We start from the raw sequence: 23,424 nt of genomic DNA, 5'->3' as shown, positions 1-23,424 counted from the left end.
GGCATTCTTGGGTCAGCAACAGTCACAAAATGTCGGTCTTGGCGTCACCTTGGCACTGAAATGGAGCTGTGTTTTACTTCACTGGGATATAGTGTGGCTGAAAAGGAGGGCAGATTTCTTGGGGGGAGAGTGAAATCGGGACCTTTTTGCATGTGATGGAGAAGTAAGGCCTCAAATTGCTGCCAACATTTCTTAACTCTGCTTCCTGAAAGTAAAAGTGAAACCATTGTTTAGTCCCGCACGGTTTGATACGTTGGGCTCGTGCTGTTCCTGAGGCATTTCACGATAACTTTGTGGTAAGCTGTGTGCCCAGGAGGTAGTTTTTCTGAAATTGTGCTTAAGTATCAGGCAGGTGTTTTCTCAGCTTTTAATTTTTCCTTTCTGTGCCTCCCTGTGCTTGTTTTACGTGTAGTGTTGAGGGGCAAAATGGTTCACGCCGAAGCGTTTTCGCGTCCCCTGAGCCGGAACGAAGTGGTCGGATTAATTTTTCGTTTGACCATATTTGGTGCTGTAACATATTTTACCATAAAGTGGATGGTTGATGCCATCGATCCCACCCGAAAGCAGAAGGTCGAAGCTCAGAAGCAGGTAAGATTTTTATTAATCAACGTTTCTGTGAAAGGTCTCATTTGTTACCTGCTTGTGCAGAGAAATCCACTAACTGGAAACTGGACTTGAAGTAACCCATGAAGCAATTAAAAAAGCACATGGAATCATCAAAAAAGCCTAGAATTAGTAAATTAGTTAGTAAATCTCAGCATCGAGGCTGTTATGTTTTATAGCAAGTGAAAATGTCTAGCTTGAAGTGGTGGGAAACCTGTTGAACTATCTCTAATCACCTGCTAGCGTGTGGCCTGCTGCTGACAGCTTTCCTAAGCAGCAGTTGGGTTAAATCATGCTCTTGGTTGCTTTTTAAAACCTTGAGCAGAAAGAACTGAGTTCTCTGCTGCTTTTTGCCCACTTAATGCCAGAGACAGAGACTGAAGTTGCTCGTTACAAAAGGAACACTGCTCTCCAAATGCCTTTTTAAGAATAGCTGGCACTTTGTCCCTCTGCCTCTCTTCTCCTCCCACCTCCAGGAGCAGTCAAAATGCCCTGGAAATGGGAGAAAAAATAAATTGAAAAGCCTCATTCCTTGGACTAGGGTGGTTCATGGGAGTTAATGTTCTGAGAAAAGATTTAGGTGCATTTCAAAACTGAAAGTTAAATATTCCCTTTGGAAAGTATTGAAGGAAATGTTGCAACTCTTTTTTTTTTTTTTTTTGTTACTTCTCTGGCTGACACAAGTGTCACAGATTCAGACACCAGTTTTGAGCAACCTCATTCTGATTTGGGTGTTTTTTTTCTTTTTCGATGAAATATTTAGTTTAAAAAAATTGGCCCTGTTCTCACAATCTGTGCTAGTGCCAGCTATTAGATAAGAGCTTGCAGTGTCCCAAAAGCATGTCAGACCTAACTGCAACTTGGAGTGGAAAGAGAAACTGAATTATGAGGGCACACTGGGACAGTAAATTATTTTTCCTTTTAAATTGGGAATGACATGGAATACATAGAAAAAAAAGTGCCTGGCTTCTGTCAATAATATTCTCTATTTTTCTTAAAAATTATCAGTCTGTCTTTGATTCAGTGATGTGGAGGTTTGAGGTTGGGACATGCCTTTTGGAATAACAAAATGGTATCCCTTATGGCAGTGTATCTGTTTATTATTTGCAGGGTTGTGAATGAAGATAATTGAGCATGTAAAAAAACCTCAAGAGTTCTATTTAATAGCAACTTTCAGGCTTTTCATCAGAAACCTGTCCCAAGTTTGTGAGGATTAATAGGCTTATTTTTAAGTGTAACCCCTGTAATCAGCTTTGGGAAGTCCAGCTTATAGAAATGGGTTTGTGTGGAGGTTTCTTGTGTGTCTGCAAACCTGCTCTGAACAGCAAGGGCCATATTTTAATACTGATTTCTCATGCTTTCCAGGTGATTCTGCGTGAATTGTGGATTTGGGATGGGAGGGCTGGTGTGACAGTTACTTGATGGGAATAAGTTGCGCTGAAGTGACAACGAATCATTGGGCATCAGCAGAACCTGCTACTGCAGATAGATTTGTGCTCTATTCGGAAAAGCTTTGCAGTGTCCAAAGAGCTGTTCTTTAAAGCTAATTTTAAAAATTAAGGATTGCATTTCTTTTCCTGATTTTCCTGGTGGTTTATTTCCCACAGGCTGAAAAACTGATGAAGCAAATTGGAGTAAAAAATGTCAAGCTTACTGAATATGAAATGAGTATTGCTGCACATCTCGTGGACCCGCTTAGCATGCATGTAAGAAGCTGCTTTCCCTGTTACTCTGATGAAAGCACTTGAGACAAGGAAGCTCTTGACGTTTGTCATATATATGTATCCGTGGGAACACATAGCAAATCTTTATCAAATTTAAAACTAAAAGTCCATTGTTGAGAGCTGAAAGTTTTTTATCACTTGTCTTTTTTATTTTTGAGGCCTTGCACTGCTTTTAAGCTTGTGGATGTTTTTTTCTGTTGGCAGGGACTGTGATGAACATTTCTAATGCTGTTTCTTCCATGTTAGGTCACCTGGAGTGATATTGCAGGCTTAGATGATGTCATTACAGATTTGAAAGACACTGTCATTCTGCCTATCAAGAAGAAATATTTGTTTGAGAATTCCAGACTCTTACAGCCACCAAAAGGTAGGAAGGAAATTTTACAGATTTATATCTTGGTATTAAAAAAGGAAATTTACAATTACCCAGAAAGAGGAGGTGAGTGGCCAGTCCAAAGTGCAGCCATTAGGATTGATACCAGGGAAAACCCTCAGGTTTTTCCTCTTTCCTTGCCATGAAACCAAGTTCTAGTGCATACATTTCACCTTCATAATGAAGTGATAATGGCTTTTCAGTTCCTGATGTTACATTTTGATGCACTGATCTATGTAGCCTGCATTTTTAACTGCCTAAATTGTTGATTTTTGCCTTCTTAGACCCCATCTTGTCCCCTTGGTTAATGTTTCTACAGTATCACAAAAACCTAAGTCATAAACATGAGAGGTCAGTGTAAGATAATCTTGCAAACATCTCTGTTCCAGTCCTAGAAATTCCAGTCATTCAAAGAGGCAGAGATCCCATTGTTATTCTGGAGATGCCTTGTTTTTCTCTGGAGCTGAATTGCACAGTACTGAAGCAGGAAGGCAACCTCCAGGTGACAAATTAAGTTTCCAACAGCAAAGCAGAAGTTGGACACTCTGCTGGAATGGTTGCAGCCATGTTTGCTGTATGTTACTGCAGACCAGCAGAATTCGAACCTAAATTTTTGGACAAAATACCAAAGTTTATCTTTACTGCTCTGAACCCTGGAATATTGTCTTCTGAAAATTCTCTGAAAACTATTAATTACTGCCTGCATCCATGACCATCTCAGTTCTGTGTCCTAAGTGATGGAAAATTAAACACTGCCTTGTTTTTTCCAGGCAACTCTCTGTTGAAGTCACACATTGAAACTGTCTGGAAAATTATTTTAATGCCATGGTCTAATAAGCTGAAGGAAAAAAATATGTTTTATTTCTATTTTTAAAGCAGACTTTCCATACAGGGCAGTTCTATTGGTAGCTTGTGCTGAGTGTTAATTGGAAATCATTGCTTCAGAGTAATTGTATTTGTGGTGTCAGTCACAGAAACAGAAAAAAACCCCCACAATAATTCTCTGTGTTTCAGGCTTCTTTGACTTCTTTTTCTTTAAATTGTTTTATTTACAGCTCAACAGATACCACTGTGAATTCTTTCACTATGACAAGTTTAAAAAGAATATGAAATGTCGTATTTCATGGTGGCTAATCTTTTAAAAATGATTGTGCGCTGCTTCTCCCCCCGCCCCATGCTACGTTTTACTACCAAGGCTGCAACTGGCTTCATACAAGGCCTGTCAGATGTTTACAGGAAATAAAGAGGGTTTTAATTTTATGTAACCTTTATAGTCACAGTCATAAAGCATTCATCTTTCAGACAAATGCCTCCCTTCATTTCACCACCCTTGTTTTAAGATCTCCTTAGTTTTAATTTTACAATAGAGATACCTTAACCAACTCTGTATTTGATTTGGTGGAACACTGTGTAACTTGACTTGTTATCTTCTAAAGGTTAGGTGAAATACAAGTCTGGACACTATCAGATCTGTCACACCAAAGCAAGTTTTGTGTCCAGGGAGCATTAACACTCTGATTTTTCCAGGAGTTCTTCTCTATGGCCCTCCTGGTTGTGGCAAAACTCTGATCGCCAAAGCGACGGCCAAGGAAGCAGGTTGTCGATTTATTAACCTCCAGCCTTCAACACTGACAGACAAGTGGTATGGAGAGTCTCAAAAACTGGCTGCTGCTGTCTTCTCCCTTGCTGTAAAGCTCCAACCATCCATCATTTTCATAGATGAAATAGGTAAAAAGCTGTCTTTTTTTTTTTTTTCCTCAGTAGCTGTAGCAGAGTGACGTTAAACTGCAGGTTTCCATCGATGGGTGTGTTGATCTGCTGTCACCTGCTTCTTCAAAACAGTGATAATGGAACAAGGTTTAGTAATAGAAATGTTATTTCAAAGTAATGGTGGCAAATTAGGAGAAACAGTGTATGTCTTCCTTGTGTCAGCAGGTGAAATTACAAGTAGAACAAGTTGCTGCTTGTTTTTGGTTGGGCTGAGGTGGTTCATCAGGGAAGCTGCTCTTCTGTCAGGGGATCTGCTTGTCCAGGAAACCCACCACCAAATACACTTCATTGCTTCTGCACATAGTGGAAAGTAAAATAGGGGTTTAGGAGAGCTCAGGAATAATAGTTGAATAAGGCTGAAGAAGTAGGAGGGGAAGGACAGCAAAGGTGACACGTGTTCAGCACATTTGGACTTGTCACATCAGCATTTAAGTCCCTGGGAACTTGAACAGTTCAGTTAAAATGGCTCATGGTCTCACTGGCACTTTTTGAAGTTGCAGAACCAAGCTTTTACCCTTCCCACGGGTCAGGATTATAAAGGGCCTATGTTGTTAGAATGGTTTTTTATCCTTTTGCAGAGGTGAGAAAAGCCTGGTGTTTTGCCAGCTGTTGGAAATTCTTCAGGCAACCAGTGGCACAGTTAGAGCTCCACAGAAGCTTGCTGTGCTTTGGTGTCCTCTGCCTTGCCAGATTTTGAATGCTTCCATCTCTGCATGAGAAATTAAGGTTAAATTTACACTTTCCATCAATTCAGGAAGGTGCAAATTTGGAGCCCAAGGTTTGGGACCACCTCATGAGATAGCTACATGCTCCTGTAAGGTAATTTACAAGATGCACTTAGGAATATGGTGACATTCCCCCTTCCTATTCTTCATCATGAGAAATGTTTTTCAGTTTGCTGACAGTGTGGATTCAAAAAAATTATTTATAAGATAGAGAACAGCATGGGTTGAAATCAAACAGCATCATCTTTAGAGCAGGATTGAAATTAAGTTGCTTTACTGGATCCTTTGATGCAGATTCCTTCTTGCGGTGTCGGTCCAGTTCTGACCACGAAGCCACAGCTATGATGAAAGCCCAGTTTATGAGTCTCTGGGATGGGCTGGACACAGATTTTAACTGCCAAGTGAGTACAAAGGATGACAAGAAAATAACGGGATTCTTCTCTCTGGGTTCTTGTGCTTTGAGCTGTCTGGGAGATAGCAGAATGAGTGTGGTAATGGCCAAAAGTGTTTTCTTTCCCTGTCAGTGGTGATGATTGCCAGTGTGTTATGGGAATGAGGTGAGTTATATTCAGAGGTAATTTTCATTCTGGAGAAGATTTGGTTTGCATTTGGTGTTTCGGTTTTAATTAAGAGGTGCTACTTTCACAAGTGTCTTAAATAATAATATGGCTGCATAGTTGGAGTTGCCCAAATTGGGAATTGTTAAAATGCTTTGAAAAACATTCTGTCAACAATACTTTCAGTATTGTTCAAAAGTGAATCTTTGCTTTCAGGAAAGGTATTGAAAGGTCTGAGGGTTCATCCCTGCTGCAGGCTGGTTGCTTTGCTTCCAGAAAAGGTTACGCTAGTGTCAGACAAGCACCAGACTCTGGAGTTAAGCCTAAAGAGCAGGGAAGTTAATGTTACCAAAACACAAAATCTATTAGAGCCCTGATTCCATCCTGTTATTCCACACACCCCACCCCAGATTAATAAAAAGCTGCTGGTGCTATAAAATAACCCAAACAACATTTATGAAACAAATTACTTGAATGTACTAAGCCTGCTTCGTAGGTTTCTGAACTGTCACCTGGAGCAATCTTTTTAAGTCCTTCAGAAAGGATGTTTATTCTCCAATTTAAAAATGTTCAGCCTTTTGAATCTGTATTTTTCTGTAAAGGGTTCCAGTGTTCTGCCCTCCATCAGTTTTTAATTTGTCAAGTCTGCTTTTCCTCCCCTCTCAAACTTGTGCTAAATATTTTTTTCAGTTGATTTATCATAGAAACCCAGGCTGGTTTGGTTTGGAAGGGACATTCAACATCAATCTGGTTCCAACCCCCCTGCATGGGCAGGGACACCTCCCACCAGCCCAGATTGCTCCAAGCCCCATCCAACCTGCCCTTCAGCACTGCTAGGGATGGGGCAGCCACAGCTTCTCTGGGCAACCTGGGCCAGGGTCTCAGCACCCTCACAGGGAAGAATTTCCTCCTGATGTCTCACCTAAATCTCCCCTCTTTCAGCTCAAAATCATTCCCCCTTGTCCTCTCACTCCCTGCTCTTGTCCCAAGTCCCTCCCCAGCTTCCCTGGAGCCCCTTCAGGCACTGGAAGGTGCTCTAAGGTCTCCCTGGAGCCTTCTCTTCTCCAGGCTGAACACCCCAACTCTCCCAGCCTGGCTCCAGAGCAGAGCTGCTCCAGCCCTCCCAGCATCTCCATGGCCTCCTCTGGACTCGCTCCAACAGCTCCCATGTGCTTCCTGTGTTGGGGACCCCAAAGCTGGACCCAGCCCTGCAGGGGGGTCTCAGCAGAGCAGAGGGGACAATCCCCTCCCTGGCCCTGCTGGTCACGTTGCTGGGGATGCATCCCAGGACATGGGTGGTTTCTGGGCTCCAGCACATGCTGCTGGGTCATGTTGAGCATCTCATCACCCAACACCCCCAAGTCCTTCTCCTCAGGGTTGCTCTCCACCCACTCTGACCAGCCTGGATTTATGCCTGGGGTTGCCCTGACCCATGCGAAGGACCTTGCACTTGGTCTTGTTGAACTTCATGCAGTTCCATGGGCCCATCTCTGCAGCCTGTAAAAAACTTTAAATCCAGATTAGGACCCAGTGAACATATAGACTGAGGAGCTTTGGAGCAGGGTGTCTGCTGACCATGGGTAATAGGCCAGTGGTATGAACACTTAACTGGAAGGTAATATGGTCTCGCAAGCATGTCTTCCAGTGTTTGAATGTAGTGTCCTTTTTCCCTGAAATGCTGACAGCTTCTTGGAGCAGGTTGAATTGCTCATTCCCTGCAGTGAGACAAAAGTGGTCTTACCCATCTCTGGAGATGCAGAGCCTTAACAAGCCACTCTTGTCCCTCACTCTGCCTCTGTGGAGTAGAGAGCCACCCAAGAGCAGATAAATGGCTGAGACACCACAGGGTTTGATTCAGGTTCCTGGGGAGTTTTTTGTTTGTCTGTTTCAATGCTGTATCTCAGGCTTTTTCCCAATGTATCACTGCAATTGAGGAAGTGTTCTTCTGGTGATGGCTTTGACATTTGCATTGTGTCCAGTTTTGACAGCCAGCTTGCTGAGCACTTTTGTGAATTTCAGAAGTTTACTTCGGAGCTTTGCTTGTCTGACTCTTGCCAGACAAATTTCCTTTGAATAAGAATGAACTTTGGCTTTTGTTATGGTCACAAAGATTCCAAGTGCGATGAGGAAACCATAAATGAGTGTTGAGAGGAATGTTATTTGTTGCTGTGCTGATTGCACCTGAAAGGCATGTTCAGCTTTGGGCCAACCCTGCTGAGGATGTAGTCTGGACTCCTGCAGAATCTTGGAGCAGAGTGCCTGGAAGACACAGCTGTGCTGCATGCAGTTCAGGTCTGGAAGTCTCATCCAACTGTGTTTGTGCCCTGGGAGGTCCCACCTTTGCAGAGTCACAGAATCATCACCGTTGGAAAAGACCTCTAAGATCACCAGGTCCAACTGTCAACCCAGAAAACCCCCCATGCCCTGAAGTGCCACATCCACACATTTCTTGAATCTCTCAAGGGATGGTGACTCCACCACCTCCCTGGGCAGCCCCTTCCAGTGTCCAACCACTCTTTGGGTAAAGAAATTCTCCCCAATATCCAGTCTGAACCTCCCCTGGTGCAGCTTCCGGCCAGTTCCTCTAGTCCTGTTATTATTCACTTGGGAGAAGAGGCCAAGCCCCACCTCCCTACAGCCTCCTTTGAGGCAGTTGTAGAGAGCAATGAGGTCTCCCCTCAGCCTCCTCCAAGCTCAACAACCCCAGTTCCCTCAGCCTCTCCTCACAGGACTTGGTCTCCAGCCCCTTCTCCAGCTTGGTTGCTGATGCAACATGCTGCAAGAACTCAACGTCCTTCTTGTCCCGAGCGGCCCAGAGCTGAGCACAGTACTCGAGGTGTGACCTCACCAGGGAACCCAGGCCTGAGCCCTGGTGGAAAACAATTAGCCAGCCTGTAAAGAAGCCTCTAGGTGGCAGGGTGACTCTGCTCGGGGACACACAACCTGGCCATGAGCTGCCAGGGCTGGCTGCGGACCAGTGACCCCACACAAAAGACCAGGAGCACCTCAGGAAATTCTATTGAGAGGAGATTTAATTTCCCTGACATATTTCACTTTGGTGACTGGGTTATTTGCAATGTACATAACTTAAAATAACAAATGAGAAAACAAGGCTGATGTGAATGGGAAGTAAATTTGTTCTTAAACTAATAAGTGGAAGGTGATTAAATGACGTAAATACTCTCCTTGTATTGAACTTGGCTTGCACTGCTCCTGCAGGATGCCATGTAGGTTCTTCTTGACTTCTACTGCTTGTTTTAATGCTTGACAAAAAGAAACAACATTGTAGTGCATGCAAAAACTGCCAGTTTGGTCTTTCTGGTCATCTGATTGCCTTATTTTCTTCCACCAAGCACAAAGATGCCATGTTTTTTAGTACCTGATCAAATTGTCTTCTTTTAAGTTCCTTCCAGACCAGCAGGAGCTAAAGAGACATCTCCAGGCCTTAGAAGCAGAAGAGTTGAATAACTGCTTGGAGTTAAAAGTTTCAAACTGGGCTCAGAAGGCCAGCAGACTGATGTAAAAATCTCCACCCAGATGGTTCTCTGTGGTAGCAGTGGTCTCTGAAGCTGCCTGCTTAAATCCAGTTGCTGAAACTGGAATGTAACTGAATGAAACTTGATGTAACTTCTTTCAACGTTGATGTTCTTGATAAAGTGTGGAAGAGTCACATGTTTGGTTTTGAAACTCCACCACGGTGGTGTTTTCCAAAGCTGGTTTCAGGCTGACTAGTTTTTCTCTCTGTTGGTGCACACAGGTGATAGTGATGGGAGCCACCAACCGTCCCCAGGACCTTGACTCTGCCATCATGAGAAGAATGCCCACCCGCTTTCACATCAACCAGCCTGTAAGTCAGGCCAGGCTCACCTGGCTTTCCCAGAATTACTGTGTTCTTTTGACCTGTTTTGGTGTGGTGGGTTATTTTTCCTTTTTTGTTGTTGTTTTTTCTGAAGCTCATGTTTAACTTTGCTTTTTAAGGTGAAGTTTCTCACAGAAATCTTGATTCCTTGGGTTTTTTATCTGAAACCACAGAAATGTTTTGGTTGGAAAAGACCTTTAAGGTCATCCAGTTCAAGCATTAACCCAGCCGTGCTGAGGTCACCTATCTCCATCAGCACCACATCTACAGGGCTTTTAAACACCTCAGGGACTCCACCACTGCCCTGGGCAGCCTGTGCCAGGGCCTGACAGCCCTTTCCATGGAGAACTTATTCCTGATATCCAACCTAATCCTCCCCTGGCACAACTTGAGGCCATTTTCTCTTGTTCTATCACTTGTTCCTTGGGAGAAGAGACTGAACCCCCCTGGCTCCAACTGCCTTTCAGGTGATTGTAGAGAGTGAGAAGGTCTGAGCAAGATCATGTGCAGCGAGACCTGTCCTTCTGATCTCTTTATCCCTAAGAATGGAGTGTCCTGGACTCTGCACTCTGGAAGGAGCTTGATTTTCACTTGAGATCAACCCCACAAAGCACAGAAGTGACAGCCTACAGGGGAGCGTGGCACCCAGGTGGAACAGTGGCAAGAAGCCCACACCTCCTGGCAGCCATTTGTGTCTTCTTAACACACAGAGCTTGGTTTTGAGGGAAAGAAGAAGGAATCAAATCCAAATATTAAAGCCTAATTTCTGCTCAGTCAGGCACAGGAAAACTGCTGTTATTCCACATATTATTTATGCCAAACAACCAGTAATTAAGGTCTTCATCAATCAGGCCAACTGTCACAAGGTCACCCTCACTATCAACTCTGCCAGTAGCATCTTTTCCAAGGTATTTTAGTCACCCTCAAGACACTCAGTGATGTCCCAAGACACACTTGCATCCAAGTTCAGTCGTGGATCTTGGTGTTCCCTGCTGGCTACAGCAACACTTCAGTATGCATTCTTTGCAGAAACTTCCAGACCAAACTGGAGGAGTACAGCTCTTCTGGATTGTGCAAGAGAGTAGTCATGTTCCCAGACCTATCTCGTTTGAACTGGCTTTTGCTCCTGGTGGGTGGATACTTGGCAAATCAGAGCATTTCCAACCCAGGAGCTGCTTTTCTGTCCTGCCTGCTTGTAGGGCATTGTGCACCTGACTCATCTGCCAGTTCTCCTTCAATTAGCAAGGGGCAAGGATGTGTATTTTAGTACTTTACTGTGTCTTTTTGTCAAGAACTGTCATCAGAAGAATGAATTATCCAGGGAAAAATGGATATTAGAGGGGTTGGCTCCCTCTCTCAGGGTCAGAATTACAGCAGGGAGGTGTCATTTAAGGCACAGAATTTTCCTTACCCCACTACAGCCATATCAGGAACTTGACTCTTACCTGTGGTACTTGGTGATACAACCAAGATTGGCTCCAACTCCTTTATTGATGGCCAAGATAATTTACCTGCTATGGATTGAAAGCACACACAGGTGGAATCACTGCAGTGTAGCTAAAGCCTTGCAGCTTTTATAGCTAAGTTTGAGATGAAAGTGCCCAAAATTACTCATAAGAACTTGCCTGCAAGGCAGAGGGAACTGGAAGAAGTATTTTTTGAGACAGAGTATCAACTGTTCAGCTGCCAAAGCACCTCTGGAGTAGGTTTTTCCATTTTAGCAATTGATTCAGAACAAGTTGGGTTTTGGGAGACACAAGCAAAGAGCCTCTTTGCTGCCTGTGTTTTACCTGCTTTTAAGGATCTGCTCAGGCCTTCACTGTTTCTTTCAGTGACCTCATCACAGGATGTGCTTGAAATTGCTTCAGATTCCCCAGGCATCACCTGTAGAATTAAATCTGAATTTTTTTAAAGTAAAACAGTTTGCCCTCTTCACCTGATTTAGCAAAATATGGAAAGCATCCTCTTGATCCAGAGAACCTGCCCTGCTCTACAGATGATGGTACATCTCTGGGCCAGCTGCTTTCCCTGAGGGCAAAGTAAGACTGGATGTCAGTGACTTCTCCCTTGCCCCTGCAGTCAGTGGAAATGCATGTGCCCAGATGTTGAGTTCCACGTGCTCCTAAGGTCAGGGTGCCCTGGATCTCCTGCTGAGTGATTTGCCATCAGATGGGTTTCCTTAGGACATCTCCTGTTGGAGGGACCAGCTTGTGTCACTGCCACTGAAAGCAGTGCAAAATTGACATGGATGTCACAGGTGTTGACTTTTGTGCTCTCCTAACTTCAATCTCTTTTGTTTAAGGCTCTGAAACAAAGAGAAGCCATCTTGAAGCTCATTTTGAAAAACGAAAATGTAAGTAGCCTTTTTCAACAGTTCATTTGCCATTTTCCTGAGTGCAAGCTCAAGGTGTTTTATAATTGACTGCCTTGGAGAAAGGGAGAGGTGACCTACCAGGGTATTTCTGATGATAGCTTAGGAATCTGTTGTGGTTTTAGGTGTGGTGTTAAATTAAAGCAGTGGTGTTGCCTGCTGGTTGGAGCAGGAGGCTCAGAGCAGCAGAGCCTTGGATCTGGTGGGGAATCACCACCTCTGAGGAAGAGGATTTTGTTCCTCTGTCTCCTTTTCCTTGTTATGTAGCACAGAAAATGGATTTATCTCTGAAGGTGAATCACATCTGGGAATCACTTGGAGCAGTGGAAGACATTTCAAGGCATGATGAAGCAGGGAGAAGAGATTCTGATTAATTTTTTAACTGTGCAGTCTGTTGGCTCAAGCCAAGAAAAGAGGACTGACATTGTTTGATAGTGTATTTTTTGCACTTTGGTCCCTCTTTCCTTTAGAGGAAAACTACTGTAGAGATTGCTGACTAGTGTTGTATGGTGTTTGTGGCACCATCCAAGGGGAGGGGAAGGAGTCTCTGTGAGCACATCTGGCAATGTCTGTCGGCAGGAGGTGGGGACCTATGTTACCAGAGGTCCCTGCCCCATTAAGTCTGCAGCACTAATTCTCGTCAAGTTAATGTTGCCAAGAGTCTCTTGATTGAGGTCTAGCCTAATAAATATCATTGGTTAGTAAAACCAACCTAATTCCAGAGGTGGCTGGAAGCAGCAAAGATTATACCTGGGCTTTTGCCTCCATCGCCATGGGATACTTTCTCTCTTAGAAGAACTCCTCCCATCATTTTGGCCATTTATTAAACTAGTTTGGCTTTCACTTTTTAAAAAGATGCTGCCCTGGCAGGTGTGCTGGGAGGGCCTCTGAATAAAGATGGGGTCTTGGCTGGAAAAAGGTCGCTCTGAGCCAGCACACCTAGTTGGACACCTTCTTTTGCCTCCAGATTCCCTATTCTGGGCCTGTATGAAGCAGGAGTAACTCAGTGAGCATGTCATGCAATACGTATTTGGGGGGCTCAAAGCCTAAGATAGTAATTTGCTTTTAGCTCAAATAAAGACTGAAAGAGATTATTTCAGAGCAGGTGTACTTACAGGTGACTGTTCCTTGTGCTTGTTCAGCAAAGTAACTGACTTTTTGTGCTCTGACCTCCTGGTTTTGGGCAGGTGGACAGGCATGTAGACCTCCTGGAGGTGGCTAAAGAGACCGATGGCTTCTCAGGCAGTGACCTGAAGGAGATGTGCAGGGATGCGGCGCTTCTCTGCGTCAGGGAGTATGTCAACTCTGCCTGTGAAGAAGAGAGGTACGTGACTGGATCCTCTGCTCCAGAGCCACTGGGAGTGCCTCTGCTGCTGCACCCTGCCCAGCTGCTAGTTTGTGCTTGCTCGCTGGGATTTCAGATTCATAGAGCTTTGAAAGAACCTTGCTGGGATGCACAGAAGGGAGCTTCTCTTTTTGCTGACAGATTGCCACTCTGCCACAAAAAACCCCAACAAATGAGTTGCTTCTGTTCATTTTGACTGTGAAAAGCCAACTTTGTTCCTTGAGGTGGCATGAACCAGCAGGAGGTGATGTTACTGTGGCACCAGGCTTAGGTGCTGGTAGCACTCCTGCACATAGAATCATAGAAACCCAGACTGCTTTGGGTTGGAAGTGACCTTAAAGATCATCTAGATCCACCTGCCCCTGCCATGGGGGACCTCCCACCAGACCAGGTTGCTCCAAGCCCCATCCTGCCTGGCATGGAACACTTCCAGGGATGGGGCAGCCACAATTTGCCTGGGAAACCTGTTCCAATGTCTCACCTCCCTCATAGTGAAGAATTTCCTCCTAATGTCCAGTCTAAATCTCTCCTCTTCCAGTTTTAATCCATTCCCCCTTGTCCTCTCCCTCCCTGCCCTGGTCTAAAGTCCCTCCCCAGCTTTCCTGGAGGCCCCTTGACTTGCTATGATGTTCCCTTCCACACTTACAGGGACAGGTTGCCAGTGTCATTTTGGATCTGTGTCAGAGCTGCTGTTCTCAATGATTACTTTTGGTTTCAGTAGCTGTTGGACACCCCCTGAATCATCTTGCTTTTTTCTCTTTTGAAGCCACGATGAAGATGAGATCCGGCCTGTGCAGCAGCAGGACCTCCACAGGGCGATAGAGAAGATGAGGAGGTCAAAGGATGCCCCACTGCAGAATGTTTTGATGCACGTTAGTTTAGATTAAGAGAAAAGAATGTGTTTGCAGTTTCTGATGGAATTTAATTTGACTTCTGTAATCAGCAAAACCAATGTTGGGGTGGGAGCCGGAATGTTCCTTGAATTAAGGGAGTTCTGTTTCTGGAATTGTTTTTATACAACAAATTCTAAGTTATTGATATATCCTCATGCCTCAACTTAGAAATGTCACAAATAGTTCATGAAGTAGAACAATTATAGCCCAGACCAAGAGCAACTGCCCGTGTCCTGTCCCAGAATGGAGCCACACTGTGTAGCCTTAAAGCAGGTTCTGAGGGGAGGGGGTGGGGAGGGTGATGCAGCCCCAGGGGGAGTCATCCCAGCGTGTGTTCAGTGTACATAGCCACACATTTTTTATATGCAAATATAATCTTTAGGTAACATAGAGTATGGGAAAATCTTTTCTACTTGGCTGAGTCAAACCCAATCAGATGTCTGGATTAAAGGCATCAGTTCACATTCACTTCTTCCTTTTAGCAGCAAGTGCAAAGATAGAAATTCTGCTTCCAGGGTAACTTTCAGGCAAAATTTGCAACGTTGCTGACTCTTTTTCTTTCACGTGACCACTTGAAGTCTGGTGCCATTTAGTGAAGATAGTAAACTACTGTAAAGATGTTGGAATACTTTTTCATTTTGTATGAATTCTGCTTTTTGAAGCTTTTGAAATTGAATGCTGTTTTTTCTTTTAATTTTTCCTTTGATGAGAGTAACTAGAGTAGAACCTCAACTGGCCTTTCATGAAGCCCCACCTGGCAGAAGCTCTGAAGCTGTGGCTCTCTGCTCTGGTCTGTGCTGCAAGGAGGACTTGCTGCTGCCTCACCCCCCTGGCAGAGCCCTCGCGCCAGCATGTGTCCTACCCAGAGCTCTGAGCCTGGGGGGGGAGGGTCTGGTGACATTTTGCTCTGTCACCTGCTCTGAGCTGCAAAACCCAAAAGAAAGGGATGGGTCTGAGGTTTCTAAGTGTGATTTTTGCAACATTCTGCTGTACTTGCTGGCAACACTTCTGGTCAGTTCCTGTAATGTTAAGTAGAGATAAAGGCAAAGGGTTAAAAATGTAAGTGGCAAAAGTGTTTTGGTGAAATTCTTGTCAGTAGGTTTTCAATAATTTGCTTTTTCTTCTTATAATACTCTGAATTGTGCACTCATTCATCAGAAATCTGTAATGGGGCTTGTTGAAACCCCCTGAGGGGAGGTTGTGGCCCAGCTGTGCTGAGCTCTCGAGGGAAGGTGGGTGTTGAAAGCCAAGTAAATGCTGTAAACCAAAATGCTCTGGGAGTGAAATAAAGAGCTGGAGCCAACCCTGCTGCAGTGTCCCCTGCTGATGGCCACTCCCTGCAGCACAGCTTTGTCACCCATGTCCCTCCTGTCAGTCACTGTGTAACAGTCCAGCTCCAGTAGGGTTTAGTGTCACCTGGTTTGATCTCCTTGTGTACCCAACATGGGTTGTTTTTTCTTTAATTACCACTTTGCTTTTTGGTATGGGGGAAAAAAAGTCTGCTAAATGTGACCCAATGATGCAGGAGGTTGGGCACACCAGAAACTGCTGGGCTAGAGAAATCTAAAAGTCTGGGATGTGGAATGCTGGCCCCACAAGTCATGCAGTGCTGGGAGAGCCCAACCTCAAGGACCAGCCTTAAATTCAAGGTGTAGATGGTGCTGCTTGCTGGAAGCCAGTTTCTCAGGAGGTTTGAATTTGTGTGCCAGAGGAAGCTCTGCAGCTCTTGGGTTTCTTCTCAGTGCCTGCTCAGACTCAGAGCTTCTCCTAGCCCCTCTTGATAGTTGTGACACCGAGGAGTGCCAGGCTGGTGGCTCATCCTGCACCTCCTTCCTGCTCGTAAAGATCTAGTGCTGAAGTCTTGGTTGGTTTTGATTGAGTGTGAAGTGTGTCCTCAAGTGAGCTTGAACATCACACTGATCACAGGGGAGGAGGAGCCCCTGACTCTTGGCAGGTGCTTGGTCCTCTAGTGACCAGCTGAGCTCTCATTTCCTTCTTGTGTTCCAGCCCTGGCTGGTGCCACACTGGCCAGGTCCTGCCTTTCCATCACTGCAGCCTCGGGGCTGAAGAGGCACAAAGGGTTCCTTGGAATTGTCCTCTAGGTCAGTTCCTGCAGCCAAGCTGTCATTCCCACTTTTCCAATGAACTTTCCATAGTTGTTCCTGCTGCTGCTTTGGGAGTCCTTGTGAAAGCACAGACCCTCAGAGTCACAGAGTGGTGAGGGCTGGAAGGGACCTCTGCAGATCATCCACCCAACCTCCCTGCCAGAGCAGGGTCACCTACAGCAGATCCCACAGGAACACATCCAGAGGGGCTGGGAATGTGTCCAGGGAAGGAGACTCCACAACTTCCCAGGGCAGCCTGTCCCAGGGCTGTCACTCTCACAGGAAAGAAGTTTTTCCTCTTGGCAGCTCGTGAGAAGATCTGGGGCAGTGGTTCCTCCTGCAGTGCAGGGAACACCTGCTCAAACCTGGCCTCATCTCCAGGTGGGGGCTGAGGCTGAGAAAGTCTCCAGTGCTGAGCTCTGAGCTGTACCACACAGTTCTGGGTGAGGAACAGGTCATTCTTGGTGTTTGAAGGTCAAATCCTCCCAGGAAGAGAGGTACAGACATTCCAAGCACTGATTTGCTTGGGACCTGCTCAGCCAGGGCCATCTCCAGTAGGTAATTCTGCCTGTGCTGGAGTTGTCCTCAGGCTGTAAAGCGACTCAGCTGCAGCACCTTTTGGTGGCCTGAATCACAGCATCACCAAGGCCGGAAAAGACCTTTATCATCCAGTCCAGCCTATGACCTGGCACTCCTACATCTCCAGATGCCACCTCCAGCCTTTCCTTGAGCACCTCCAGGGAAGGTACCTCCACCACGTCCCTGGGCAGCCCATCCCAATGTCTGATCACCCTTCCTCGAGGCTAAACAGCCTCAGCTCCCTTAGCCTCTCCCAGAAGAGGGGAATGAATGTGTTTGTTCACTCTGTTCTCCACAGCCTCCCACCCCATTGTGGCTGTGTTTGGGTCCTGCAAGTGCAGCTTTTCTTCTCTGGGCCTGGTGGGCCCAGAGCATCATTTCCCTGGTGGGTGCTGAGGAGCCCTGGGCAGCAGCTGAGGGGCTGGGGGGTGAGGTGCAGGGGGACACCCACAGTGTCCAGCCCTGCACAGGGCAGGCACAGGTCAGCAGCAAAGGGGGCACCAGCCCTGTGGGGCAGAAGCTGGTCAGGCTGGAAACTGTCCTTTTGTCTCTTCCCCAGGCAGGGATGTGTGGGCTGAGCATTTTGCAAGGCAAGAGACGGAGCTCTGCAGCACCAGCCCCTCCTTCTGTGGGGTTTAGGCAGCTAGAAGGTCCTTAAGTGCTGGTTTGCCCAGAGAGGGTGTGGCGGCTCCTTTTCTGGAGACATTCCAAAGCCATCTGGATGTGCTCCTGTGGGAGCTACTGTAGGTGACCCTGCTCCAGCAGAGGGTTGGACTGGATGATCCTCAGAGGTTCCTTCCAGCCCTCACCACTCTGGTCAAGCAGCACAGAAACGCAGGGCAGCAAACAGTGCAATTGCTGGGCTGGCTCAAGGTGACTTGTTGAAGGCTCCAGAGACCAACAAAAGGAAAACTCCCATCAGTTGAGGTTTCCAAAAGGCTCCAGGGTCAGCCTTGCTGTCCTGCCCCAGGCACCAAGCATGCCAGGCTGGACCCAGAGGGGCTGTCCCCACCACAGGCCTGTCACAGGGAGCCACATGGCTGTGACACCCCACCCCCCAAAAATTAAAAATACAAAGTGAGGATTAGTTACACATATAAATATTTATTTTTACTAAAAGTGAGTGTTTTTTCAGCGGAGTATCAAGTTCAGAATATATTAAATCATGAGATGCATCCGTTGAGGTACAAATTCCAGTCTCATGTCTTTAATAAATATGCTATAAAAAATCCCTAGTCCACATACTCTATTTTAATCAGAGGTAATCAGTACACTATTTTAGAAGGACAAAAGATTTCTGTTTTGCTGTAACCATTTGGATTAATGAAGAAGGGGTGGTTTTTTGTTGTTTGTTTGTTTTTCACCGTTGGATTAAGACAAGTGGCAACACCAACTATTTAGCTATTTAAAAACGACTAAGATTGCAAAATCAGAAGTAGGAGTTATTGCTTTTGTCTTCCAGGTCCCTACCAGAGGGCCTGAGGGGAAAGGCACTGGGGTTGCTGTGCTTCCAGCTCCTGACATGGCTGGTGCAGCATTTTGCTTGAGGTATAAATGCAGCTTCGGGCTCTTTGCTTGGAAAAAAATTACCAAAAAGCCCCACCCCAAAACAGCTGACAAATTAAAAAAATATCTATATATTTTGCAAAAATATTCCCAATTGTATCTGTAGTCTGGGAGCTTGTACCATGGCCACAGCTAAACAGGTGGTAGCTCGGGCTGGAGGTCACTGTCCTATGGCAGAGATTGTAGTGAGGGCAGATCCTGTTGTAATTAAAACTGAAGCACAAGAAGAGGAGAAGGTAATTTCCATGGCACTGGAAACACAGTCCCACCCATCCTGGGCCATCTACTGAAAAGGACGAGTACAAAAATAATGCAGGTTGTTGCAATAAGCAGAAAGTGCACAGCTGGCTTCCCTCCCAAAAAGCCCTCACACTGGGGAGGAGGTGTGCTCCTCATGGGGCTGCAGGCTCAGCCCTTTCCCTGGAAAAGCCTCTGCAGGACACCAGGAAGCCACCAGCACTGCAGGATGCTCAATCCTCAGCCATGGTCCCAGCCAAACATGCTTGAGGGGAGACACCGGGGCAGGTGGAGCTCCGAGGCTGGGTCACAGGCCAGAGGTGCCTGTCAGCAGAAAAGCCTCAGGCACAACAGCAAAGTCCATGATGGGGACAGAAATAAAACTAGGTCAGGTCTACAGGAACATTCCACCAGCCAGAGCTGTGAGCAGCACCAGACACTAGCTCTTGCTTCACCCCATCACCCCTTGCTCAGCAGCAGGGAGGGACCCAAGGACTTCTCTGCCACCCTCTGGCCATTCCCCCAGCCAGAGCCAGCCTCAGCATCCCTGATCAGCCAAGATCAGATCCCCCGTGCTCAGGTGGGGCTGTGGGGACAGATAAGGGCAAGTGCTTGAGCCACCTCTCTCCTGGTTTCCCACGTGCAGCAGCTGCTCAGACCCACCTCACACTGACACGTAGTTGCTGGGTTTGCCTTTGACTTGCCTTCTGGATGGGAGGAGCACAGGCAGAGGAAGGGGATCCTGTCCTGGGAGGACACCCACAAAAGCACAGAAACATCATCTCCAGTTTTTTCTTGCTGCCCTGAGCTTTCTTGGAGGTCTCCTGGGCTTTTCAGTGCCTCCCAGGACAGCTGACCTCAGAGCACCAGGAACGCTCAGCCCAGGTTTTGTTTTGCCTGGAGAGGTCAAGCAGGAGGAAGCAGGAAGAACAGTGAGCAATTGTCTCAGGCCCAGAGAACTGGCAACGGTCAAGGCTGACTTAAAAAAAAATCATTTTTTTAAAAAGGGTGTTAAAATAACCCTGCTGTTTGTTAGGAAACAAATGTCTGAGGCAGAAGCTGGAGGGCAGGGAGTGGATCACAGCACCGACTGCCTGTGTCCCTCTCCCAGCCTGGCAGCAGCTCCTCACCTCAGCAGCTGGGCGAGGGGCAGAGGAAGGACACGTCTTCATTTCTGCTCCATCAAGGGACAGACAGGTTTTGATCCTGGTGCTGAGGTCCCAGTGTGGCCCTGGTGGCATGAACATGATCCTCCTAGTTCAACCAGAGGCTGGGCTGGGAATGAAGGACCTGCTGCCCTCCCCTTCCAGCTCCGTGGGGACGTTCCAGCAGCTCCAGGGGGAGAAGGACCAGGCTCAAAGTATTTCTGATTAGTACAAACCACTCTGACCCAGGCAGGAAAACCCTCCAGTCAGAGCACTGGAAATGCCAAGAAACTGATCTGTGTCATAGGGAACCAAGCAATCATTGCTCACTCTTAACACAAGTATTTCTAGGAGGAGGAGGGCTCTTAATTCTTTTTCTCCAGCGACTGGTAGTACTCAGTGAGGACTTTCCAAGCTTTGGGGGCCATGAAGCCATCTGGTGGGTTTTCACCCTCCCGAGCAAGCTTCCTCATGCGTGTCCCCGAGATGAAGTCGAAGTCGTTGTGCCTGCACAAAGCAGAGAGAGGCTGGGATCAGCACACCTGGCCCCAGTACAGCTCTTCTGCTGGGCTTGGGAACGGCCCAGCACTTGTCTGCAGCTTCACACCCAGGTTCATGGCCTGCAGCAATGGGGTTCCCCTTTCCAGAAGTGCTGGAGTTGCATGTAACACACTTCTCCAGCTGTGACAGGCTGTCTTTCTACCACCACTTAGCCTCCAAACTGTTCTTTATCCTCTCTGGTGGCTACAAAGGCTCCTCTTAAGTTCCATGGGGCCCATCCTTGACCTGGTGTTAGCTCTTGGCGGGAAGGCAGGTGGCCTTCACAGGTTCTTCCCTCATTCCCCTCCATCAGAGAACCAGCTGCCTGTCGCTCTCCCTTTACTCTGCCCTGATGAGGCCACTTCTGGAATATTGCATCCAGTTCTGGGCTCCCCAGGTCATGAAGGACAAGGAGCTACTGGAGAGAGCCCAGGGCAGGGCCAGAAAGATGCTGAGGGGACTGGAGCATCTGCCCTGTGAGGAAAGGCTGGGAGAGTTGGGGCTGTTCAGCCTGGAGGAGACTGAGGGGGGATCTCATCAACATTATCAATATCTACAGGGGGTGTCAGGAGGATGGGACCAGTCTCTTTTCTGCAGTGCCCAGTGGCAGGACAAGGGGCAATGGGCACAAGCTGGAGCATGGGAGGTTCAAGTTAAACATGAGGAAAAACGTATTTAGTGTGAGGGTGACAGAGCCCTGGGACAGGCTGCCCAGAGAGGCTGTGGAGGCTCCTTCTCTGGACACATTGCAGACCCATCGGGATGTGTTCCTGTGGGACAACCTTTGAGCCAGGTGTGATCCCCAGCCCCAGGTGCTGTGTGGGCTGCAGGAGCAGCCCCGGGCCCCGCCTCACCTGTTCGGGTCATAGAAATCCATGGCCTTCTTCACCTTGTTGTAGGCAGCCACCCGGAAGGGGATGATTTCCACCGAGGTCAGCCCGGGTGCCATGCTGAGCACCTTCCCTCCCTGGGTGGGCTCATACAGGTCCTTCTTGGTCTCGGGGTGAGGCATCCCCGCCGGGTCACGGCCCACGATGTAGGAAGGAAGGAAGGAAGGAAGGAAGGAAGGAAGGAAGGAAGGAAGGAAGGAAGGAAGGAAGGAAGGAAGGAAGGAAGGAAGGAAGGAAGGAAGGAAGGAAGGAAGGAAGGAAGGAAGGAAGGAAGGAAGGAAGGAAGGAAGGAAGGAAGGAAGGAAGGAAGGAAGGAAGGAAGGAAGGAAGGAAGGAAGGAAGGAAGGAAGGAAGGAAGGAAGGAAGGAAGGAAGGAAGGAAGGAAAGTGTCAGCACTGCTTGGACCTGCTGCAACCTCACAACGGTGTGCATTTCCAGGGAAGCACTGGGGACAGGAACTGGTCTTGTCCCAGTTTGACAGGAAAGGGAGGTGGTACTTTGCTTTTTTGAATGTGCCCACCAGCCCCTGAGGCCTACATGGGCAAAGGCTGCCCAACCATCCCTCTCCTTCCTCTTTCTGGGAAGGTTCAGTGTCTATGGTTTTCATCCCACCCATTTTGGGACAGGAGGGGAACCACTGGGAGAAAACAAAGGAGCAACCCTGCCTGGCAGAGGGAGAGGCCACAGTGGTGAAGTCTGTTTCTAGTGCCCTTCTCCCCAGCTCCTCTTCTCACACAGCTGGTGAAAGCACAGGAGTCCATGGAGCTGGACTCCAACCAAAACCCTATTGAGTCCACCTATAACCTGGCTCTACCAACCATTAAAGCCACTCTGCTCAGTCCAGTGTTTAAACAATGTCCCTCAGACCAACATCTATACATCCTTTAACACCTCCAGGGATGGAGATTCAACCACCTCCCTGGGCAGCATGTGCCAGTGTTCAACTACCCTTTCAGTGAAGAACTTTCTTCTAATATCCCACCTAAACCTCCCCTGGTGCAATTTGAGCCCATTTCCTCTTGTTCGGTTGCTTGTTACTCAGGAGAAGACACCCCCAGACAGGAAGACACCACCATGGCAGGAACTAGCAATGAGGCCATGGCTACCAACTCCCTTCCCATGGCCTCCTGGAGCTGCATGGGCAGGCTCACACCTTGCCCTGGTGGGCTCTCCTACCTCTGTGGGGCCGGCGTAGAGCATGGGCGAGGGGAAGATGGCCACGACGGTCGACTTGGGGTCCAGGACCTGCTCCTCCAGCACTGCCGTGTGCTGCTTCATCCTCCACTCCAGGGGGACGTCATCATCTTTGGTCCATCCCCCCAGGGGGTGCAGGAGAAGCACAGGGTTCTTGTAGCCCCTCTCCAGGAGCTGGCGCCGCGTGTCCTGCATCAGCAGCGCGTGCCCGTTGTGGACGGGGTTGCGCAGCTGAAACGCGAAGACGGCATCTGCAAGGGGAAGGGCCAGAGGGGTCAGGGGGCTGAGCATCCGACCCTGCAGCTTCATCTGCACCTTCCACACAGCCCTAAGATGTGCACGTTGTAAGGTGTGTATCCTGTCTCCACGGGAGCAGGGCCTGAAATTCCTGAGCTGGGTGTTTCAGATGGGTACAGCTCCTCCCTCTTCATGGCTCTGCGGAGGTTGTTTCCATGGCCCAACCTTCCTCTGGGGCTGCTTTCAGTCCCACCAGCTCTCCTGTCATGTCTTTAGGAAGCACTGGACACACCCATGGAGTTCCCTAACTTCTTAAGTGACCTGCCACCTTGTCAAGCTTGATGGAGCCTTCAGGAAGGCCAAGGCTCTCTCCTCAAAGTGTGTGAGGTCTGCCAGCCAGCTGGGACACACACCTGGGAGATGATACCTGACCCCATGTGTGTGCTTTTGTGAAGGCCAAACGTGTCAGCACAGGGCTTTAAATGTCCAGAGTGTGGAAAGACAGGCTGTGACCCACCAGGGAGGACATGAGCAGGACACTTGAGTGCTTTCCAGGCCATGCTCAGGAAAGCCCATAGAGGGGACAGCCCATCACCTTGACCAAGGAGTCCCCATGCCACTTTTTGTGTGTCCCTCTTACTGCTCACCCCACCCAGAGGCCCATTTTGGGAGCACACAGAAGCAATCTGGAAAGTGAGCTTGAGAGCCAAG

The 23,424-nt window shown here is 47.5% G+C and overlaps 2 protein-coding genes across 2 annotated transcripts in view; one reads left to right on the top strand and one right to left on the bottom strand.

The window, feature by feature from the left end:
• The first annotated feature begins 339 nt into the window (after nt 1–339).
• ATAD1 (ATPase family, AAA domain containing 1) lies at nt 340–14,214 on the top strand. The gene is made up of 9 exons (XM_010007768.1): nt 340–588; nt 2,211–2,309; nt 2,574–2,694; nt 4,228–4,428; nt 5,490–5,596; nt 9,510–9,599; nt 11,914–11,964; nt 13,170–13,306; nt 14,094–14,214. Exons 1-9 carry the CDS (start codon nt 427–429, stop codon nt 14,212–14,214), a joined length of 1,089 nt encoding a protein of 362 aa, XP_010006070.1. The 5' UTR covers nt 340–426.
• A 6,003-nt stretch (nt 14,215–20,217) lies between these two features.
• Nucleotides 20,218–23,424, bottom strand: part of PAPSS2 (3'-phosphoadenosine 5'-phosphosulfate synthase 2) — a 15,397-nt gene continuing 12,190 nt past the window's right edge. The window contains exons 11-13 of the mRNA XM_010007775.1: nt 22,459–22,727; nt 21,247–21,434; nt 20,218–20,359 (exon numbers count right to left, since the gene is read on the bottom strand). Of these exons, the coding sequence (XP_010006077.1) occupies nt 20,218–20,359; nt 21,247–21,434; nt 22,459–22,727 (599 nt within the window). The remainder of the gene's footprint in view (nt 20,360–21,246; nt 21,435–22,458; nt 22,728–23,424) is intronic.

Source organism: Chaetura pelagica, unplaced genomic scaffold (assembly GCF_000747805.2).
Source record: "Chaetura pelagica isolate M959 unplaced genomic scaffold, ChaPel_1.0 scaffold251, whole genome shotgun sequence".
NCBI lineage: Eukaryota > Metazoa > Chordata > Aves > Apodiformes > Apodidae > Chaetura > Chaetura pelagica.
The sequence above is the reverse complement of the archived record's forward strand: the minus strand, read 5'-3'. Positions and strand labels throughout refer to the sequence as shown.